Below are 19,349 nucleotides of genomic sequence, written 5' to 3'. Positions count from 1 at the left end.
TGACAAAATATGTGACTGTAATTGCATGAAAGCACTTATCAGGACACACAGCAGTGCATGTAGTAAATAGATACATGCGCATGATTGGAGGCCACTCAATGTAGCACCAAAAGTGTGTATGTGGTACATGTACTGTTCTGGTGCTACATTGTAAGTCACACTGTGCCAAAATCATGGCACATTTATTGAGGCATTTGAAAGTATGCTTCTTTTGATATTTAGTAATATTTGCTGCTACAACAACGCAGTAACACATTAGTCTTTTACAATAAAAAAGCACTTGAGAAATGAAACACAACAATGCACATAGAATCACCAGTTTTACACAAGCCTAGTTTTGATATAACAGGTGGACAGTATAACATATTGTCAGTGCCATTAAAATGCGAGGTCATATATGTGTATTGGTGTCGGACAGCATGTTTTGTGAACTTGAATCAGGAATCAAATCATTATAATTTTGTTAATGTTTTCAAATGGAATACTAGTGTAACATTATCGACAGCTACAGATAACTTAATGTCTACTTTTCCTCTTAGAACCAGGATAGTATCTTGGTTTTTATTTATATCGTACAACATGCTTTAGACCTTGTGTTCTGTGTCAGGCTTCTAACACCTGCGAGTCGTTTGTGCATGATATGTACTTAAGTATTATAAGTTAATAGCCAGCAGTGTTAGAGAAAAACTGTTTGATTAGTCAGTTGTGCTGGAATATGAACCGTCCATCATGTTCTGTGTTCATATCTGATGTGTTACCTGCAATAAGAAGAAACTGTGCTGTGTTTTGTTTTGGAACATGTTATGATCTGCAAGCATTTACTATACTGTAATTATATCTTCAGCTTATTTTTTTTTTTTTTTTTTTCTTCCAGAGCCAATATAGTCTCGCAAGAGCACAGCAGTCCTTCAAATCCTTAGTTCAGATCCATGAAAAAAATGGTAAGTATCTGTTTTGTTTTTGAGAATGACCTCTTAAGTGATGTACTTATGCTTTGCGTTAGATAATGAAAATTGTACCATTCACAAAACTAAATTATTTAGGTTTACAGATAATAACTCACGAATAGTAGAGGCATTGAGTCATCGACAGTCACATAACCAAACTGGAAACTTCCCAAGTTTGCTTTTGAGCTAGAGTCTCGTGCACATGCACACCAACTTCAAAATCTTTACATCACAGGTCCATAGAAGTATCACATATCATATACAGGGTTAATCTAAATGATGGACCTATTTTCAGAACTTCATATTTGTTCAAGTACAAATCCAAAATGAACAAACTTTATACCAATGAAAAGAGAAAGTTACAAGGTTTTTTCATAATGTTTGATATCAATTTAATAATTATTTAATAATTGGAAATGTGTTAAATGTTATAAATGTTCAGTGTGGCCACTGTTGGCCGCACAGCAAACATCATCGCGGTAGCCAGACTCACCCCACGCATGCAGAAGTGTATCTGCTGTTACTGAGTGGACAGCAGCAGTAAACTGGTTCTGCATATCTTTCATAGTGGTTGATAGGGGTGGGACATAAACAGCTTCCTTCACATAACCCCATAAGAAATAGTCACAGAGTGTTAGATCAGGAGATCTCGGTGCCTAGAAGTGCAGAGCTAAGTCCTCAAGTCCCCTGCGACCGACCCAGCACTGAGGGAGGGAGTCATTCAGAAAACCTCGTACATCATGGTGCCAATGGGGTGGAGCTCCATTCTGTTAGAAAATGAAGTCCCAGGACTCTTCCATAACATGAGGGAACAGCCATTGTTCCAACATGTCTAGGTATGTGATTCCCATTACACTTTTTTTCGCAGAGTAAATCTTTGTTCCGGATACGGCACAGAACACGTTGATCTCCAGTGAGTCTCATTCGTGTTGCAGTGGTGAATGTGGATTTTCCAAACCTCATATGCGAAGATTGCGTCTGTTGACATTTCCGCTAAGACAAAACGTCGCTTCATTGCAAGAAATTGCACACTGTAGAAATGTTTCATCCTCCCTTTGCTAGCACATAACTACAAAATGCCTGACACTTCACTTTGTCGTTGGGGTTGAGAATCTGTAGGAGTTGTAATCTGTAGGTGTTGTACAGCAAATGCCGTCTCGGAACATTCCATACAGTTGGTTGGAGTATTCCAAGTTATCGACTGGCTTTGCTGGTCGAAATACTGGGACTGCGCACAAAACTTTCTTGAATCTGTTGGACATCATCCTCTGACACACGCAGTTGTCCTTTTTCCTTTGCACGGCCTCCCAGTCTGTTTGAATTGCTTAAACCAATGGCTAATGCTTTTGCGAGTTGGTGGTTGAATATCAGATTTGGTACAAAATACCCGCCGCACTGCAGTTTGTGACTCACTTTTCATGAACTCAAGAATGCAGAAAACCTTGTGCTCTACAGTCACAATCTCATTCACAACTGACAATGAAATGGAATGATGGCCTTATTGCCGCACGATCTCTACTAGCCACTCCTGAAACCATCCCCACCTGCCTGCAAAAGCTTCAAAACTTCCTCTTTTCATTGGTATGAAGCTTGTTCATTTTGGATTTGGTACTTGAATACATTTGAATTTTTGAAAATTGGTCCATCATTAAAATAACCCTGTATAATAAACAAAGTGTAAGCATTTATGCCAAAAATAAGTGAGAGTAGAGAATTTGGTTCAGTCAGTGAGTTACATTTGGATAGTGCAATTTGTAGCAAAATGCCTTGTGGGAGACAAGTATTTGTCTTAGAATTTGCATATGTCATATAAAATCAGATTTATTATATTCCCTGCTGTTGTAATTCACTTTATTGTATTTACATAACCTCTCTTATCTGTTATTTTGCATGTGTCATTTTAAGCCAGTAATTAGAGGTACTTTATCCTCTTCTTGTTTTGAGAGTAGTTACTAATTAGGTACTCCACCATTCACACAAAAGCAGGCACACCTCACATACAACTCCAGCATCTCAAGCCGGAATGCATCGTCGTGTGTGTGTGTGTGTGTGTGTGTGTGTGTGTGTGTGTGTGTGTGTGTGTGTGTGTGTGTGTGTTTTACTGATAAAGGCTGGACCGAAATCTTTATGTAAGTGTCTTATAGTTGTGCCCATCTGCAACTTGACATGTCTTCTGTAATCTGTTTTTTCCTACATTGTTGATATTCCTGCCTGGAGTTTCCATTATTTGAAATAAAATTGAATAACATCAGAATGCATGTAAATAATATTTATTGTGGAGAAATTGGTAGTAAAACATGTGGCACATATATGATTAAAAGACTGGTTGGTTATAGTCTCTGGAGCTCTGTTATCTATTGGCCACTAGTTCATTTGGATCTTGGGTACACTATTCAGTGTTTTGTACTCCCAGAAACTGTTACTAGACTGTTACGTGGTTGTCATTTATATATATTTTTTCAGTTTGTGACAGCTGCTAAACGTGCTGGTTGTGGTAAAAGTAGTACTGTGCTATATTGTGGGAAATACTTGGACATTCAATGCTACATGGCATTTGGTATTATTCTGTTGGACTGCAGGACTGACATCATGCTGAAGGAAGCACTTGACTTGTTTATCTTCCATGTTCAGGGAACAGCAGCTGTTCTTAGAATGGCTCAATTTGCAGTAATTGATGATACTCAGTGGAAAGACTCCCCATTACTGCTGGTTGTAATGAACTGTGTGTGTAGGCTCATGGTGGAAAGAGATGGTCACCACTGTGTGTGTATAGTTGAAACCAGTTATAACAGTGAAGGAACTGGCTGTTAACGGTTGCTATGGGCAATAGTGGTACAAACTGGGTTTTTTGATAAAAATTTTGTATCGCTGCCATGGAGTTAACGCTTTGAAAAGTAGCAGAAATACAGTACTTGTTGAGGGACTGAAGAGGAATTTTTCTTAAGTTTATACGGGATGTACAGCTATAAAATAACAGCAGAATGTAAAACCTTTTAATAAGTGAAGAGAAAATTAGTAACAATGTAAATTGTTCAATAATGTCAACACTGTTGTGGATAATGAATGATGTAAAATGTTGAGCATGTTAAAACTTAATGTTAAGTGCTGTATAGGATAATATACATGAAGGATCCAACTTTGCTCCAGTTGCTGTATTACAAAAATTAATCAGCAGTAGCAAAATGAAAAACAATATTCTACACATAAATTACACAAAAGCCTGCACTTTCTTGTATGTTTCTCTTTGAAATATTTTACAAATGTAACGTACTGTACCTAACGCATTGAAAATATCCAACGCAAATAACGACAAAACTTCAGTAATGGATGTATTATTATTCCAGTACTGTTCTTTGAAAAATAACATACATGAATTTAATTTTCTAGTTTTCTATAATCACAGCAAAGACAGTGATGTTTAGTTTTTAAACAGTTGCTTTTGCTTTAGGGTGCAATACAGCAGCACATACTACAGTATACTGCCCCATTTAAGATGATCAGTTATCCTTGTTTGCTTTTTGCATTTAAGATGTACATAAGAAGCATTTTGCATTTGATGATGCATTAGTTTCATCACCTAATTTGAAACAAACAATCTGCAGGAAACAAGAGTTTAAAAATAAGCATTATATTGTTGTTAGTAATCCCCAAATACATACGCAGGATTTAATTTAGTTTTTGTCCCACATCTTATAGTGAAGAAGTGATTGTGTATTTTTGTGTTGGCTAGTGTGTACTAACTTATTCTGAGTTTTTACATAATTTTGGGTTGTGTGAGCTGACTAGGGAGCGTAGTAAACACCAGAAGTAATGTAGCAGCGGAACATAAGTTGCACCCAGAAATTCCTTGAGTTAGTGTTGTATTTCTTGTGGTATGGATGAATGGGAACTGCATCCGTTGTTTACAGGTGGAGAAGTAATTGACCACTGTCATAAACAGCTGGAAGGTGAATTAGGCATGGTCATCAGGCTCTAGGCTGCTGGCCTGGGATGTGGTGACAGTGGGGCACCTGAGACGAATGCTTTAGCATCTCTGGAGCCTGCTGAGTATCCCATGTGTCACAGTACCTTTCAGTTTGCAAATCCCAGCCGATTGACACTGACCTGATGGAGAATGCTGAACGGTGACAGGGTCATCACTCTCCAGATGGAAGGTGAAAGAAGCTACTGACTGCAAGGTTGTCCCACTACCCCTTAGAAACGGGTTTTGAGAATTGGGAGCTCAAACAGGTGGTGATGGAGCTTCTTAGGGATAGAGAAATCACTCCACTGGACCAATAAGATACGTTCTGACTTCAGATTGGAAGAACACACTTCCCATTAAGTAGAGACAGTCACATTCTTTGTGGAACGCTGGAGAAAGAAAATGTTAATATAGTGTTGTTATATATACACAAATAATCTGCACGTGTTTTTTCCCGAATTTAAGGACAAAACACTGGTGTGTGCGGAATGATTGTAATAAGGTTAGCACTGTTCTGCTTCACACAGTAGATCCTGTTATACTCTAGTGCTGTTGCAGCTTGAGTAGCATGATAGAAGTGACTTATTAACCATATGTGAACTTGTTAATTGTGGCTACGTGTTCTCATTATTGCTTGTGCACAGCTAAAGAAACGCTTAAAGTTATTGAAGAAGCAGAGAACATTGGAAACAGTGCAGCAGCAAGAAAGTATATGATATGAGCGAGGGTTATATTTGTGACTGGCAAAAAAAGGTGCATTCAAGAAAGGAATGGTAATCGCAGGGCATTTCGTGGCCAAAAAGTGAAGCACCTGGACCTCCGGAAATGGCTGAGAGACTATGTAGATAAGAAGCGACAATATGGATGTGCGGTGATCATTGAAGTACGCAACTCGGAGCATTAGCTTTACCCAAAGAACTAGGCATCACTGGTTTCAAAGCTAGCTGGGCTGGCTATCAAATTTTTTCATTGAAATGTCTTGTGGCTAGGGCCTCCCGTCGGGTAGACCAGTTGCCTGGTGCAAGTCTTTTCAGTTGATGCCACTTCGGCGACTTGCGTGTCGATGAGGATTAAGTGATGATGAACACAACACAACACTCAGTCCCTAAGTGGAGAAAATCTCCGACCCACCCGGGAATCGAACCCAGGCCCTTTGCATGGTGTTCTGCCGGGCTGACCACTCAGTTATCGAGGCGCGCAAGATATTTTCAATCAAAATATGTTAGGCTTCAGAAGGCAAACTATCATCACTCAATGGTTTCCAGGTGATTACAGGGAAAAGTATTGAATTTTCATAATTATGTGATAAATTTTCTCTTTGAACATTATTATATATTAAACTTCCTGGCAGATTAAAACTGTGTGCCCGACCGAGACTCGAACTCGGGACCTTTGCCTTTCGCGGGCAAGTGCTCTACCAACTGAGCTACCGAAGCACGACTCACGCCCGGTCCTCACAGCTTTACTTCTGCCAGTATCTCGTCTCCTACCTTCCAAACTTTACAGAAGTTCTCCTGCGAACCTGGTAGAGCACTTGGCCGCGAAAGGCAAAGGTCCCGAGTTCGAGTCTCGGTCGGGCACACAGTTTTAATCTGCCAGGAAGTTTCATATCAGTGCACACTCCGCTGCAGAATGAAAATCTCATTCTGGATTATTATATATTATCGCAAATTGGTAACATGGTCAAATGCCAGTCTCAGATGCCACTTGACAACATTGTAAACAGGAAAGGGGAATCCAGCATCATGATATGAACTGGCTACAGTGAGAAGCAGAGGTGTACAGTGATATTGTGTGTAACTGGCGATGGACGAAAGCTACCATCTTATGTGATATTTAAAAGGAAATCTATTCCGAAATTATCACTGGAAGACATGCTTGTGAGAACGAATCTGAAAGGGTGGATGGCCAATGACCATGTGGTTGATAGGGTGATGCATGTTTGGGAACATTCATGAATTGCTGAATTTATGTAACATGTTGGTCCTTGACAGCTTCCACGGACATAAAACTGAGAAAGCATGAGACAAGTTACAAAAAGAGGAAACTGACTTAGTCATTATCCCTAGAGGGCTAACATCTTCCCTGCAACATATACATTAGCCATTCAAAGCTGCACGTAAACAGTGATACACGAAATGGATGGCCACTGAAAACTGCAAGTTCGTACCGAGTGGAAAAATCAAGTGGCCGGATTTGTCCCAGATTTGTGAGTGGGTAATATGTGCATGGGACTCTATCCTCCTAAGACGGGTGGGGATGGGGAGGGAAGGATATCACAAATTCACTGGATGGAACTGAGGACAATGCTGTGTTGGAAGATGGTGACAACATTAATAGGTCTCCTGCTAGTGATGATAAAAATGATGATGAATGGAATCATTATGGTAGAATAATTTTTTTGTAAATTAAATACAAATCAAAGCCTTTTTTCACCTCTGTTAAATATGAGTGCACATCAAATCAGAATTGGGAATTTCATTGCAAAGCTAGTTTGAATGCTGGTGGTGGAGGTATGTATATAGCTGTAAAAAAAGGTATGTTAATCTGTTGTGATGTTAGTACAGATTGTGAACACGAAATAATTTGGGTGAAGATGAGTATTAAAAGCGGATCAAACATGGTCTTCAGAAGTTTTTATAAACGTCTGCTCAGAGAAGTGGAAACTTGAAGAATAGACCTGTTATAGTATTGGATGGATATTTAAATTACCTTTAACAACTAATCAGAGAACTGTTTGGTGAAAATAACATGTTGGCTGTTCCTGGTCACCAACAAGCCTGAACTTTTCAACTCCATTTAGCATGGGGAGTCACTGATCACGAGGCTGTTGCAGCATCACTGAATATGATTGTAAATAGGAATATTAAGAAAGGCAGTGAGGATAACAGGACCAGAAGGTGAGGCATATGTTTCAAGTGTACCCATCCTGGGGCTGGAAACTGTTCATGATGATGATGATGATGATGTAGATACTTCTGCTTAGCAACAGCAATAACAGATTTCAGATTATCTGAGCAGTCCACCTGACAACTTTATCACTAGCTCTGACAATGTTGAGCATTGATAGATACAGTTAGAGAGGATTGTACAAATGCTTTATTTATTTATTTAAGCTGATATGGTTAGGGCCATCATGCTAGGGTTTCACACATACAAGACCTTTTTTACGTCATGTGTAGCTAAGAAATGAGTCATGTATCTGCTGCGTATCAGTATGATTCCTCCCTCCTGTGACTGAATGGTACTCCCATCTGTTGCGAACATCTGGATCTACTTGCATTTTCAGAAGGCTTTTTTGAAGGACAAGATTTTCACCTTTGAATGGTACCTTTATTTAAAAAGCAAAGTAAGAGAGAGAGAGAGAGAGAGAGAGAGAGAGAGAGAGTGTGTGTGTGTGTGTGTGTGTGTGTGTGTGTGTGTGTGTGTGGTATCCATATATATGAAACTTTTATTGAAAACCTCGAAGTTGTCAATTTTTAGGCAGAGCAGTAGATTGTTGTTGTGACTAGTCCATAGTTCCTTAGTTCCTTAGTTATCCCTTGCACTAGCACTATGAGTCAAATATACGATTGCTTGAGCAAGGGGCTTCGGCATATCTGGAAGGCTGGAGCCTATTTGAATGCAAGCATTGTTTGCTAAGCTCTACCTTCAGGATTGTTCAAAATAAAGTAGTATGAAACCTCACCACTCACCCATCTGTGAATGTAAGACAACCCCCTATATTAATCTATTAAACAATGTAAGAACGTTGACCTCGGCAGCAATTGCTTAGTCTGTAAATAAAAGATAACCCCGTATTTTTCGAATGACGAATGTGGGGAAAAATTCACGTCTTATAATTAGTTAAATACGGTACGTATCTGCTGAAACAAAGAACTGTATACTAATGATTGGTAACTCCCATACTTACCCTTGTGGGTATTATGTATGGCCTTCTGTCTTATAGCCTTTTCCGTAAAGTCTGAGGTAGTAATCAATCTCTGAAGCAAATAGAAGATTACTCAGGGCTTAGCAATTAATACTTAGTCCAGTCTCTTATTGCCGCCACAAGACGAGCAGTAAAGTTTTGGTTGAATGGGTGTTTTTGTATGCTACCTCCTTTGTGAATGGACTTCATTTTCTAAGGATTCTTCCACGAATCTATCTGGCATTCGTTAATGAGATTTGTATCGGAAGGATCCAGACATATGTATTTACATTATCTGTTGTTGCATGTATCACTTCACCTGAATACCAGAATGATTTTTACATCCATCCTTGTCTAGTCAGAGATTGTGCTGAATCCCAGTGCAGTGCTAAACTCATTCATTCTTTTGTACAGTATTTCCCTTCTTTCCCGAAAATCATTTAAGGCAAATAGTGGGAGGATTCCCTTCAAAAGAACATGACCTATTCTTTTACCATCCTTCAATCAAAACTCATGGTCTCTTTAAATGACCTAGTCATCGATGGGATGTTAAACCCTTAATCTTCCTTCTTGCTACAAGCCACCATTTTCATTCAGTCTTAGGATTCCCAGGTAAGTTTGTTATATCAGTCACTTTGTTGTGTTATGAATATAGGACTCAACTGTTGTGCTTAGGTACATTAATGATCCATTATATGTTTTCAGAACTGATATTACTGGCAATGTGTTTGACTGTTCTCAGTTTCAGGCACTAACAGTTATTCCTTTTCAGTACTTGGCGTGATTATCCTCTGAATATCAAAGGACAGTATAATGCTTTGCATTCTTGTAGATTATTTTATTGCTGTTTTCAGTATCGTAACATGCCTCCAGGGAAAGTAATTGGTAATGGGTAGGGAGAGAGAAGGAAGGATGGGTGAGGGGGAGAGGCGTATGGATACACTGTGCAGTTACAAGAGCACTATCGTGACAACTTTTACTTCATATAGTTGAATTGTGAATGCAACATGTGTAACAAGTTTGTGGTAAATGATACTTAGTGGCATGCACTTAGTGTTATACTGCTCAGTTGGCATGACTAGAATAACAAAGATATTGGGAGCATTCTGTTCTTCACTCTTTATGTTCGGGTGATTTCCTTTGGGGAACACATCACTACAAGCCTTAACAGAAATACGCACTCTAAGCCATTTTAGTGATCACTCTACATTCTGGACTGACAAATGATGCCCTTTGCATTGAGACATTGTTTAATTGGCTGCTACGTAACTGCCCACTAAATGACAAGGAGATAAAAAGAAGAAGAATAATATGGTATTTGAGGGTTGCAGACAACATGGTTCTCATCGTAACAGATGAAAAAGAATTGCAGAATATAGTGGATACCATCTTTCTATGTAAAGAAGAGTATCTGTATGTTTGTAATTCATACACATCTACAGTTCAACCCAGTCTTGACTTGATGAAATTCGGCACATGTTCCCTTCAGACAAGAGGAAGATCACTATTTACATAAGTTTTTGTAATCTGACTTGAAACATATATAAAGGGGAAAGGTTGTTGCCAAAAAAACTCTAAAAGTACTTGAGCGATTTACTTCAAAGCTCTTGGCTGATTTACTTCAAATTTCTACATTCAGATGAAACAACAAAGAAAATTAATGAAAAATTAAATTCCTAACAAAAAAGATATATTGCGGTAAACTGACTGTAATTGCTGTTAGCAAAAATTACAGTGACTGTTTGTATTGAGATAGTAACATCAGATGTCACTAGATTGCAGGACAAGCGATAGTTCAAGAATTTGACAGAAACATGATTGCAAACAATTACTTACTAATTGGTTGCATAATTTATGATGTAATTGTTATTACTAAAGTTTTGGTTTAAAATTGGTGTGGTATTTGCAGAAGTAAGCAGGAAGCCTAAAACGTGATTTTTCTGAATGTCGCAGGTGAAGACAGATTCATTCGTCGCATTCTGTTGACACCCAGTGATTCAAATATGCCCTTTGATTTAAAGTGGTTGCAGTTTCCCATGTGGTCTGCAATCACCATGAGCATCAACAAGCCACAGTCCCAATCACTTTGTGTGGCACATATTAAACATCTCGGGCGACGCCGGGCACTGCAGCTAGTTTAAGCTAAAGGAAAGACTTACAGAATTAAAATCAATGCAGAGAAAACTGAAGTAATATGCAGAACAAGGAAATATGAGAACATGTACAGAAGCTTGAAAAATTAAGAAGCAAGATTAAAGTAACTGGAAGAGCAGCAAAGAAACCACAGATAATACCGGGATAGCAGCGGTGAAAGAGGGCATTGGTGAGAAAAGGTGTCCTTTCTGTAGCAATATGGACAAAGGTTTGAGAAAAATGGACAATAAGAAAGAAAAGTAGAGCAAGGCTGGAGGCATTAGTGTTGTGGACAAGATGGAAGAAGGAAAAATAAGTTGATGGATAGAGTGAAAAATGAGGTGGTGTCAAGGAGAGTGGAAGAGGAAGACAATAACTGAATGTAATAAAAAGAAACTGGATTGGAAATACAAGGCTATTCATGAGTATCTCCAGGGTGTCAGAAGAAGACTGAGCAAGGACTATAAGATAATGCTATGGAAAGAATATAGCGGAGATGTTGAGTCACAGGTAGGCACAATATAAAAGACTCAAGATAGATAGCTGTTTGCCAAAAAGCTCTTCTTCAAAATTAGGCCACACACACACACACACACACACACACACACACACACACACACTCACTCTCTCTCTCTCTCTCTATATGGTGTGAAGCAATCTATCCTTTCCATAATATTGTCAAATGTCAGGACATGTGGAAAATGAGATCAGTGGATACAGCATCTCTCCAAGTTTAGATTTGTAATACATTCTTTGGAATTGTTGCACTAGGGGGCAGAAATTGTAGGGAAATCCTCATCTTCATATTGTCGCGTCAAACTATGTAATAAGTTTCACATTGGAACATGTCTATCTTTTTAATGTGGTTTCACAAAAGAGTAAAGCTAAGTGCCGTTAGAAAGAAACAAAAACAATTAATTATTCCATTCCAATTTTTTTAAATTGCGTGATTTGAACAACATAAAGAGAATGACTGTAAGATTAATTTATTCATTTTTGCTTATTGTACTTTGTATGCTTTTCTGTATTTTACACTTTCATGCATTGTACCCTTTCTTGGGCCAGCCCACTGAAAAATGTAAGAGGGGGGGGGGGGGGAGTTGTTTTAATTACTGCCTGCAAATGGGCAACTCAATAAATAGATTGAGGTGTGCCCTATCACAATTGGTGCCCATATTAACCACTTATTTTGTGAGTTAAAAACTTGGACAGGTGCTGTATCCATTGAGATATGTCTCGTAGTTTTTGCGCAGTTGTCTTCTGAAACACTGAAATTAAGAAGGAAGCAATGGCTCACAGGAGATGGAGACCCAAAGCACTCACTAACATAGCAGAAAATATGACAATGGTGTAAAAATGATAGTAGTAGTTAGAATAATGTACAATTTAGGTTATACCATCATGAATGCCATATTGTATTATTTGGGATTGTGTTTGGATTATTTAATTGCCTTGCTATGATGTAATAATTTAAACCAGATATAAATAACATATTTCATTCCTGTGTGATGGGCTTAGCCTAAACAATTATTTAAACTAAGCCGAGAAATTTTTCTTTACAAAAAAAAGGTGTCATTTATGAATATTATGAAACCTGTGTAGGATCATACATCTGAAATGTTTAGTTTTGATATATCACTAAGCTAATTGGAACACACATTAATTTTGTATAATGAAATCATTCATTTGAAATCTTCATCAAGCTTCTGCTACTGTGTAATTTCTGAGTTTGACAGATCTTAGCTATGTAGAACTCTGAGGCATTGTAGAGAGGCCGCGCGGTCAGAGGCCTCGTGTCACGGTCTGCACAGCTCTCCCTGTCGGAGGTTCGAATCCTCCCTCGTGCGTGTGTGTTGTCCACAGTGTAAGTTAGATTAAATAGTATGTAAGGTTAGGGACCGATGACCTAAGCAGTTTGATCCCATCAGATCTTGCCACAAATTTACATTGTAGAGATGTATGACAAAATAAGCCTTGTTGTCCCATAAGGCATGTTTGAATAAATCATGTGAAAATGAAAGTCAAAGCAGAAGTGCAGCATGCGAAATTGTGTGCAAATGAGAGACATGTTATGTCATAAGGTACAGCGAATTAGGAATTGGACAGTTGGCAGCATTACTCCTGTTGAGTGATGCTTATTAATGAACAAGAGTTTGCTGCAAAACAGGTATGAACAGCATTTTTGTTTATAAACTTGGTTACTCTCGTATTTGCTTACACGAGATCAAGAAATATACTGTATGGCATCAATACCAAATAAGAGGGTACATGTGAAATCTACCACATATGCAAGCAACTCAAATATGTGAAGACAGTTTCTTCACATATTTTCTAATGAAACTCATGCAAGGTTGTTGAAGTATTTAAATTGTTCATTAGGGGACCTTACATGGAAATGAGCAGCTTAGAAAGATTCTTGAAAGCTCATTTTTAAATAAATGCCAGTGTAGGACTTGGTGTGATTTGGAAAATACTTAAGAGATTCTCATTCCAAAATGCCAGTTGATTTTAGGGACTGTAGAATTCAAATTATATGTTCTGCCATACAATTTGTTCTTTACGTAGCATACACAGTGATACATGCTAGTACATATCTACAGCACAGTAGGAAGTGTTCGGCAGTTGACCATCCCATGTCTTCTGTAATACAATAAGAGTAAGGGGCTCCAGAAAGCTCTGTCTATCCAATGTTAAAATCACGCTTATAAATTACATGTTTTCTCAGAAAGTATTTGAGCTATTGGAGTATTGGCTATAACTTAAGACAGGTATTCTTAAATATTTGAATTAAATTGTTAGAGAGTAATTGTTTATATTGTAACAAAAATTCACTACTTTTTGCACAATTTTTTGTTTATGAATTCAATAATATGCAGGTTTTTTGAAAAACAGCTGTGTCAAGATACGCAGAAGGGACTGCGTAACATTTCATGAAAATTTGAAGCAAATTGGGTTGGTAGATCCTGAGAAAACATGTAATTTGTATGAAAAATAAAACTTTTGGGAGTCAAGCAAAAAAGTTTGGATTGCCTTTTTAGTGCCTTCCAGGTCCATAAGATGGATTATCTTCATCTTCGGTAAACTACTCCTCCAACTCTTGTTTACTCTGGCTTCTTGAAGGTGTGTTCAAAAAGAAACCGAACTTCAGCTTTATTGCTTATCGTACAACATTTTAAGAGCTCTCCCCTTCAGACTAGTCCCCTCTACTGGCAATACACTGTTGCCATCATTTCTTCCAGTTTTTGAACGCCTCTTGGAACACATTTTGTGGGATGGTGCGCAGTTTTCTCATCGCATTGTCCTTTATCTCCTCTATGGTTTGGAAGCAAAATTTTCAGTTAAGGAAAAAGTCTGCTGGGGCTAGGTCCGGAGGATACAGTGGATGGGGCACAATGGGAAAATGGTATTTTGCTAGATAGGTGCAGACAGGGAGTTACGTGTGAGCTGGTACATTGTCATGATGCAACATCCAACATGGTTTTCCCACAATTCAGGCCTCTTCTTGTGCACAGCAGCCCTCATGTGCACTAGAATTCCCTGATAGATGTCCTTGTTTAGCCACCTTGATCTTTGACTGACTCATGCATGGTGTTTTTGGACGAGGTGACCCTTTGTCTAGCCACTGTGATGACTACATCTTCCTTTCAGCATCATAGCTGTACACCCACGTCTCTTTGCCTGTTACGTTCTTCTTAAGAAAGTTTTCATTGTCATTCACGGCGGCAAACAATTCCTCGCACATTTCAACATGGGCCTTTTTCTGATCTTCGGTCGCCAAACATGGTACAAATATTGCACTGATGCGATGCATCTCAAGTTTTTTGCTCAAAATTTGATGGCATGATCCTACGCTGATGCCCACCTCCTCAGCAACTTCCCAAACAGTTAAACGATGATTTCTGTAAATCGCAGCATGAACGCTGTCCTCGTGGCCATCATCTGTTGATGTGGAAGGACAACTATACTTGTAATCATTACAGACTGGCATTCTGCCCTGTTGAAAATGTTTAAAACACTCTGGAGCACTGCATGTGACTCACAGTCCTCCCCATATGCTTAGCTAAGCATGTCTCTATGAAAGTTTTTCCAAGTTTGTAGCAGAATCATACACACACACACACACACACACACACACACACACACACGCATTGTTCTTAAAGCTCTTTCATTGCACTAATCCAAGGAGCAGGTTGTACACGTGCTTACTTCAGTGGCTGTGGTTCACTTGCTGATTGTTCGAGCGACATGAAGCAAATGGCAGTTTGTTTTCTAGATCTGCCACTAGGCGTGCTCAGTAGCCGCAGCATGCTCTCTCTGCTGGTTGTCACACTGTTTCAAAAGTTTGGTTTCATTTTGAACACGTCTCATATTTCTAGACTATTTAGAGCCCTGTCAACAGCCCAAAGATATTCCTTGTCTAAAGCAAGAATCATTTGTGCAATGTTGAAACCTATCTTCATTCCCATATTTCGAAATACTTTGCATCTTACAACATTGCCATCATTGAAAATAGTAACAGCTTCATACACACCAAAGTGAAGTGTTTCTATTCCAACAAACAGTGTCTTGGGGATTCTTGGCCATACAACACTATTTACACTTTCATTGGGATTTTGAGTTTTCCATGAACATATTTTTTCAACAGTTTAGGTACAGTTAAAGCTTTACTCAAGTCTCTGTTAACCACTGTTTTTTATTACTGCCTCTTCCACAGCTTTTTTCATAGATTCTATACAGTTATGTTCTACTTTAGACCCTATAAATCTATTATACTTTGTGGATTTGGTTGGGGGATTTGGAAGATTCATGATGTCATGGAAAACTGCACCTGAAGTAGCACCCTTACCAATTGTGTACAAGGTATAAACAAATCTAATGTTGTGTTCATAGATTTTGCTTCCAGTTTCTTCATTTGGAATAACAGCAACACTGTTTCAAAAGGTGGTTATGCATGAACACTTACCACACTTCAGTTCCATTTCACTGACGAGTCCTACGTGATTCTTTTACAGTGTGTTCGGATTGACTGCACTACATTAAATATATCTTACACAGTTTGCAAAAATTCCATTGAGAACTGACACAGCAAATGTTTCATTCACATCCGATTTGCCTGTAAAACATTCGTACTTTCACTAACTTAACCAAGCTTCCTCTGCAAAGTACTTCCTTCCTCACTTTCACATCAGGGGCAGGTATACTAGCAAGGTTAGGTTCACACACTTGGTTATTGTCTTTACTGTTTACGGTAATAACACCTACCTTTGGCTTTCCAGCATTTCTCCTTCCTTAAAAGCCTTCAGAGGATTTCTAGTCACTTTTGTTTGCCCACGATTATCCTTCAATGAACAGAATTCACTACAAATATTTTCAGGATTACAAAAGAGTAAATAAACATGAAACATGCGACAATCGAGTGAGTGATGTATATCGAACTAACCCAGGTTAGCCACAACACTTATTTTGTAACACTTATTTTCTCTCACATCACTAAAAGGTACATGATGAGCATGTAGATTCATGAGTACGACATTTGTCAACAGTTTAACGGTGCCACAGTAAGTCACGCCCACACAGAACATATTTTATAAATATTTTAAAAATAGTTGTAGTTCTCTGAAGTGAATAAATTATATATCAACTGAAAGAGGAAAGTCTTACATTTTTAAAATGCAAAAAAATTGAAAGTTGAACATTTCATGACTTTGAACCTTTCCAAAGCCCCCTAAAGGAAAGATCACCACAGTCTAATATACCAAGAGGGCACTTTGCCAAATTTTTTATAACAAGTAGTTGACTGTCTACACTTATTTGCAAAGACTGTTAGAATTGTAGCGTCGGTAACAGTGACACTTTGTGTTGTATATTAGACTTGATGTTTCTGCTAGCATACAGTATTTGTATTGTTTGCACTAATTTTTATACAACAGCACTATTACGATAATACACTATATGTAAGAACATATTATTTATAAATGTATTAAATAAATTAATATTGGTTTGATTGTAACTGGTGCCAGTTTCTTTCCACATTGTCACCTTCCCTAAAATGTCTTAATTATCTGTGTACTTTCTCTTGTACAAAAATGTTACTGCTGCCATAAAACAGATTTAGTTCGTGTTCTGTGCATCCCCTGCAGCACGTTGTAGTGGGCTAGTAAAATTCTGGAGTGTATCCTTGTCACACTTGCATTAGAAATCTTAAATACAAGGCCAAGGTGTTTTAATTGTGAAATTTTTTGATGTTCTTATCCAAACATTTTCAGCCATAAAAATTGAAAGTTTTAGAACCCAATCAGTTCTTATCTTTGCTTAATCTGGAGTTGCAATATGTGAGGGTTCTCATATCATCATCAATTCTTTCAAAGTATTCTTACCAGGCAGAAGCATACAGAATCATCTATCTGTCCTTTCATTGTATTTATCTTGCATACACATTAATTCAGATTACATCTTAATTTGCTGTTCTAATTGTTGGTTTTACTTTTCACAGGGTGGTTCACTCCTCCAAAAGAAGACGGCTAATCGACATAAATTGTCACCTGTCTTGAAGTGACTGGGAAAGTGTAGACTGATGAACAAATACTTTCAATTTTTTAATGAACTGCGATGATTGCTGAGAACAGCTTAAAAAGCAACAAATTGTTGCGTGTACTGAAAAAGTGAATGTGACAAATGGTGATGTAACTTATAAGTGTAGGCCTCTTACTTTTTATGAAGGGCTCTTACAAAACAATATTTGCACGCACAGAAATGTATGTTGAGTGATTTCAGTGTGTGAGTGACGAAAGTTTTGAGAGAAGTAACAAATGTATGTACGTGACTGATTTTTATGTGGCATAGGCGTGATGTATATGTAGTGCATCTGAGGTGAACCAGAATGCCCCTTGGAGACTGTACTGCTACCTGTACGCCCTATTTTTGTGTTGCTGATTTCTGATTTCCCATTAAAATTTTTATGATAGCTGTGGCATGGTATTAAAAACTAAAGTGTTAAGATTTGTTGTGATAGTTGCAACATTCCACACATTTGGCGGCAGCTGGAGAGCCAGTTACAGTCTTTGTAAGAAACATTACAACTGTATAAATCATACTATCTTGTAGCTCTCTGCTATAATCCTTAATGCCTTGAAGGTTATTTTTCAATGTGTACTCCAGATTATTAGGTCAGTTCTTATACTCAGTGACACTGATAGAAAATGTGTAACAGTTTGTTATTAAAGATTTTTGTGTGTATGATGCAGATGATTTGTTTATTATGTGTGAAAATAAGAGAAAATTTGTTTATAAGATAATGTTGAAAGTTTCTTTAAAAAAAAAAAGCTAGACAAATTATATATGTTTGGCAGCTGTGAAAATAAATTTGTGGATACAGTGAGGAGTTGTGGACAGCAAGAATCTTTCCTCATAATCTTCTAATGAAACTGAAATAAAATAAACCTAATAATCAGTGTTTTAAGTAGGTGGTCTTTTGTTGTCTGTTGTCTCTTCCATCATGAGATAGAGAGAACTTACATGTTTATTTAATTTTGATGTTCTATCCTTTCATGTTGCTTGCTGTAGCTCTGTGACTCATTGGGTAAGTGCCAGAATGAGTCAAAAGATCTCATATTCAATCCCCAGTTGATTCTATGATTTTTTTCCCTTCATGTATTGCTTTTGTCACATATTTCAATGATTTATTGGTGTGAAAAATGCCAAATTACACCTTGATTTAGAGATTGTGTGGAATTGGCTGGGCTCTTAAAATAAGAGGATACAAAATACTACATAGATGGACATAAATATTCCCACTATATACAATATTTATACAAGTTGTGACCTATATTTGGCTACATTGATGGCATTCCTTTTAGCCAGGGCCAGTTCCAGCCCTGTGGACAAATCCAGACAAAGGTGGCACTTCATGAGGGAACTAGAAGCTTTTTCCTCCCCACATTTATGCAGCGATTCTCCATCCCGCATGATGGCCCATGCGCATGCAATCCCAAAAAGTGGGGTCTTAGGCAATGAAACATTAACATTGGTAAGTACCTGTATTAAAATGTTGCAAATGAGTATTAACAAGAAGACAAAATTTTTACATTGAATGACTTACCAAAACTTCCACCTTTACCTTTCTTGGACTGCTCTGAGCGAGCTATTCAGACACAGCTTGCAATCTGCGGTTACAGCTTAACTTCTGCCAGTACCTCTCTCCTACTTTCTAAACCAAAGTAGGGCTATGAGGGTGGGTCGTAAGTTTTCTGGGTAAAAAATTCAGTAGAGCATTTTCCTGGTAGCCATAAATGTTCTTAATTTGGTTTCCAGTACAACATACAATTTGAATCTGCCAGAAGTTTCAAATCAATGTAAACCCCGCAGCAGAGTGAAAAATTCATTCGGAGAAATATTT

At 38.0% G+C, this 19,349-nt stretch overlaps 1 protein-coding gene across 3 annotated transcripts in view; it reads left to right on the top strand.

Moving 5' to 3' along the window:
- The window catches only part of LOC124621948 (ubiquitin-conjugating enzyme E2 Q2), a 71,962-nt gene extending 53,549 nt beyond the window's left edge, over nucleotides 1–18,413 (top strand). For all 3 annotated transcript variants that reach the window (XR_006980590.1, XM_047147464.1, XM_047147463.1), the window contains 2 exons: nucleotides 875–941; nucleotides 17,448–18,413. Coding sequence is in view for 2 of the 3 variants with exons in the window: in XM_047147464.1 (XP_047003420.1) it covers nucleotides 875–941; nucleotides 17,448–17,479 (99 nt within the window). In the remaining variant the exon portion in view is untranslated. The remainder of the gene's footprint in view (nucleotides 1–874; nucleotides 942–17,447) is intronic.
- The last annotated feature ends 936 nt before the right edge of the window (nucleotides 18,414–19,349 follow it).

The sequence above is a fragment of the Schistocerca americana genome, chromosome 7 (assembly GCF_021461395.2).
Source record: "Schistocerca americana isolate TAMUIC-IGC-003095 chromosome 7, iqSchAmer2.1, whole genome shotgun sequence".
NCBI lineage: Eukaryota > Metazoa > Arthropoda > Insecta > Orthoptera > Acrididae > Schistocerca > Schistocerca americana.
Note: the sequence above shows the minus strand (reverse complement) of the source record. Positions and strands in the feature narration are given on the sequence as shown.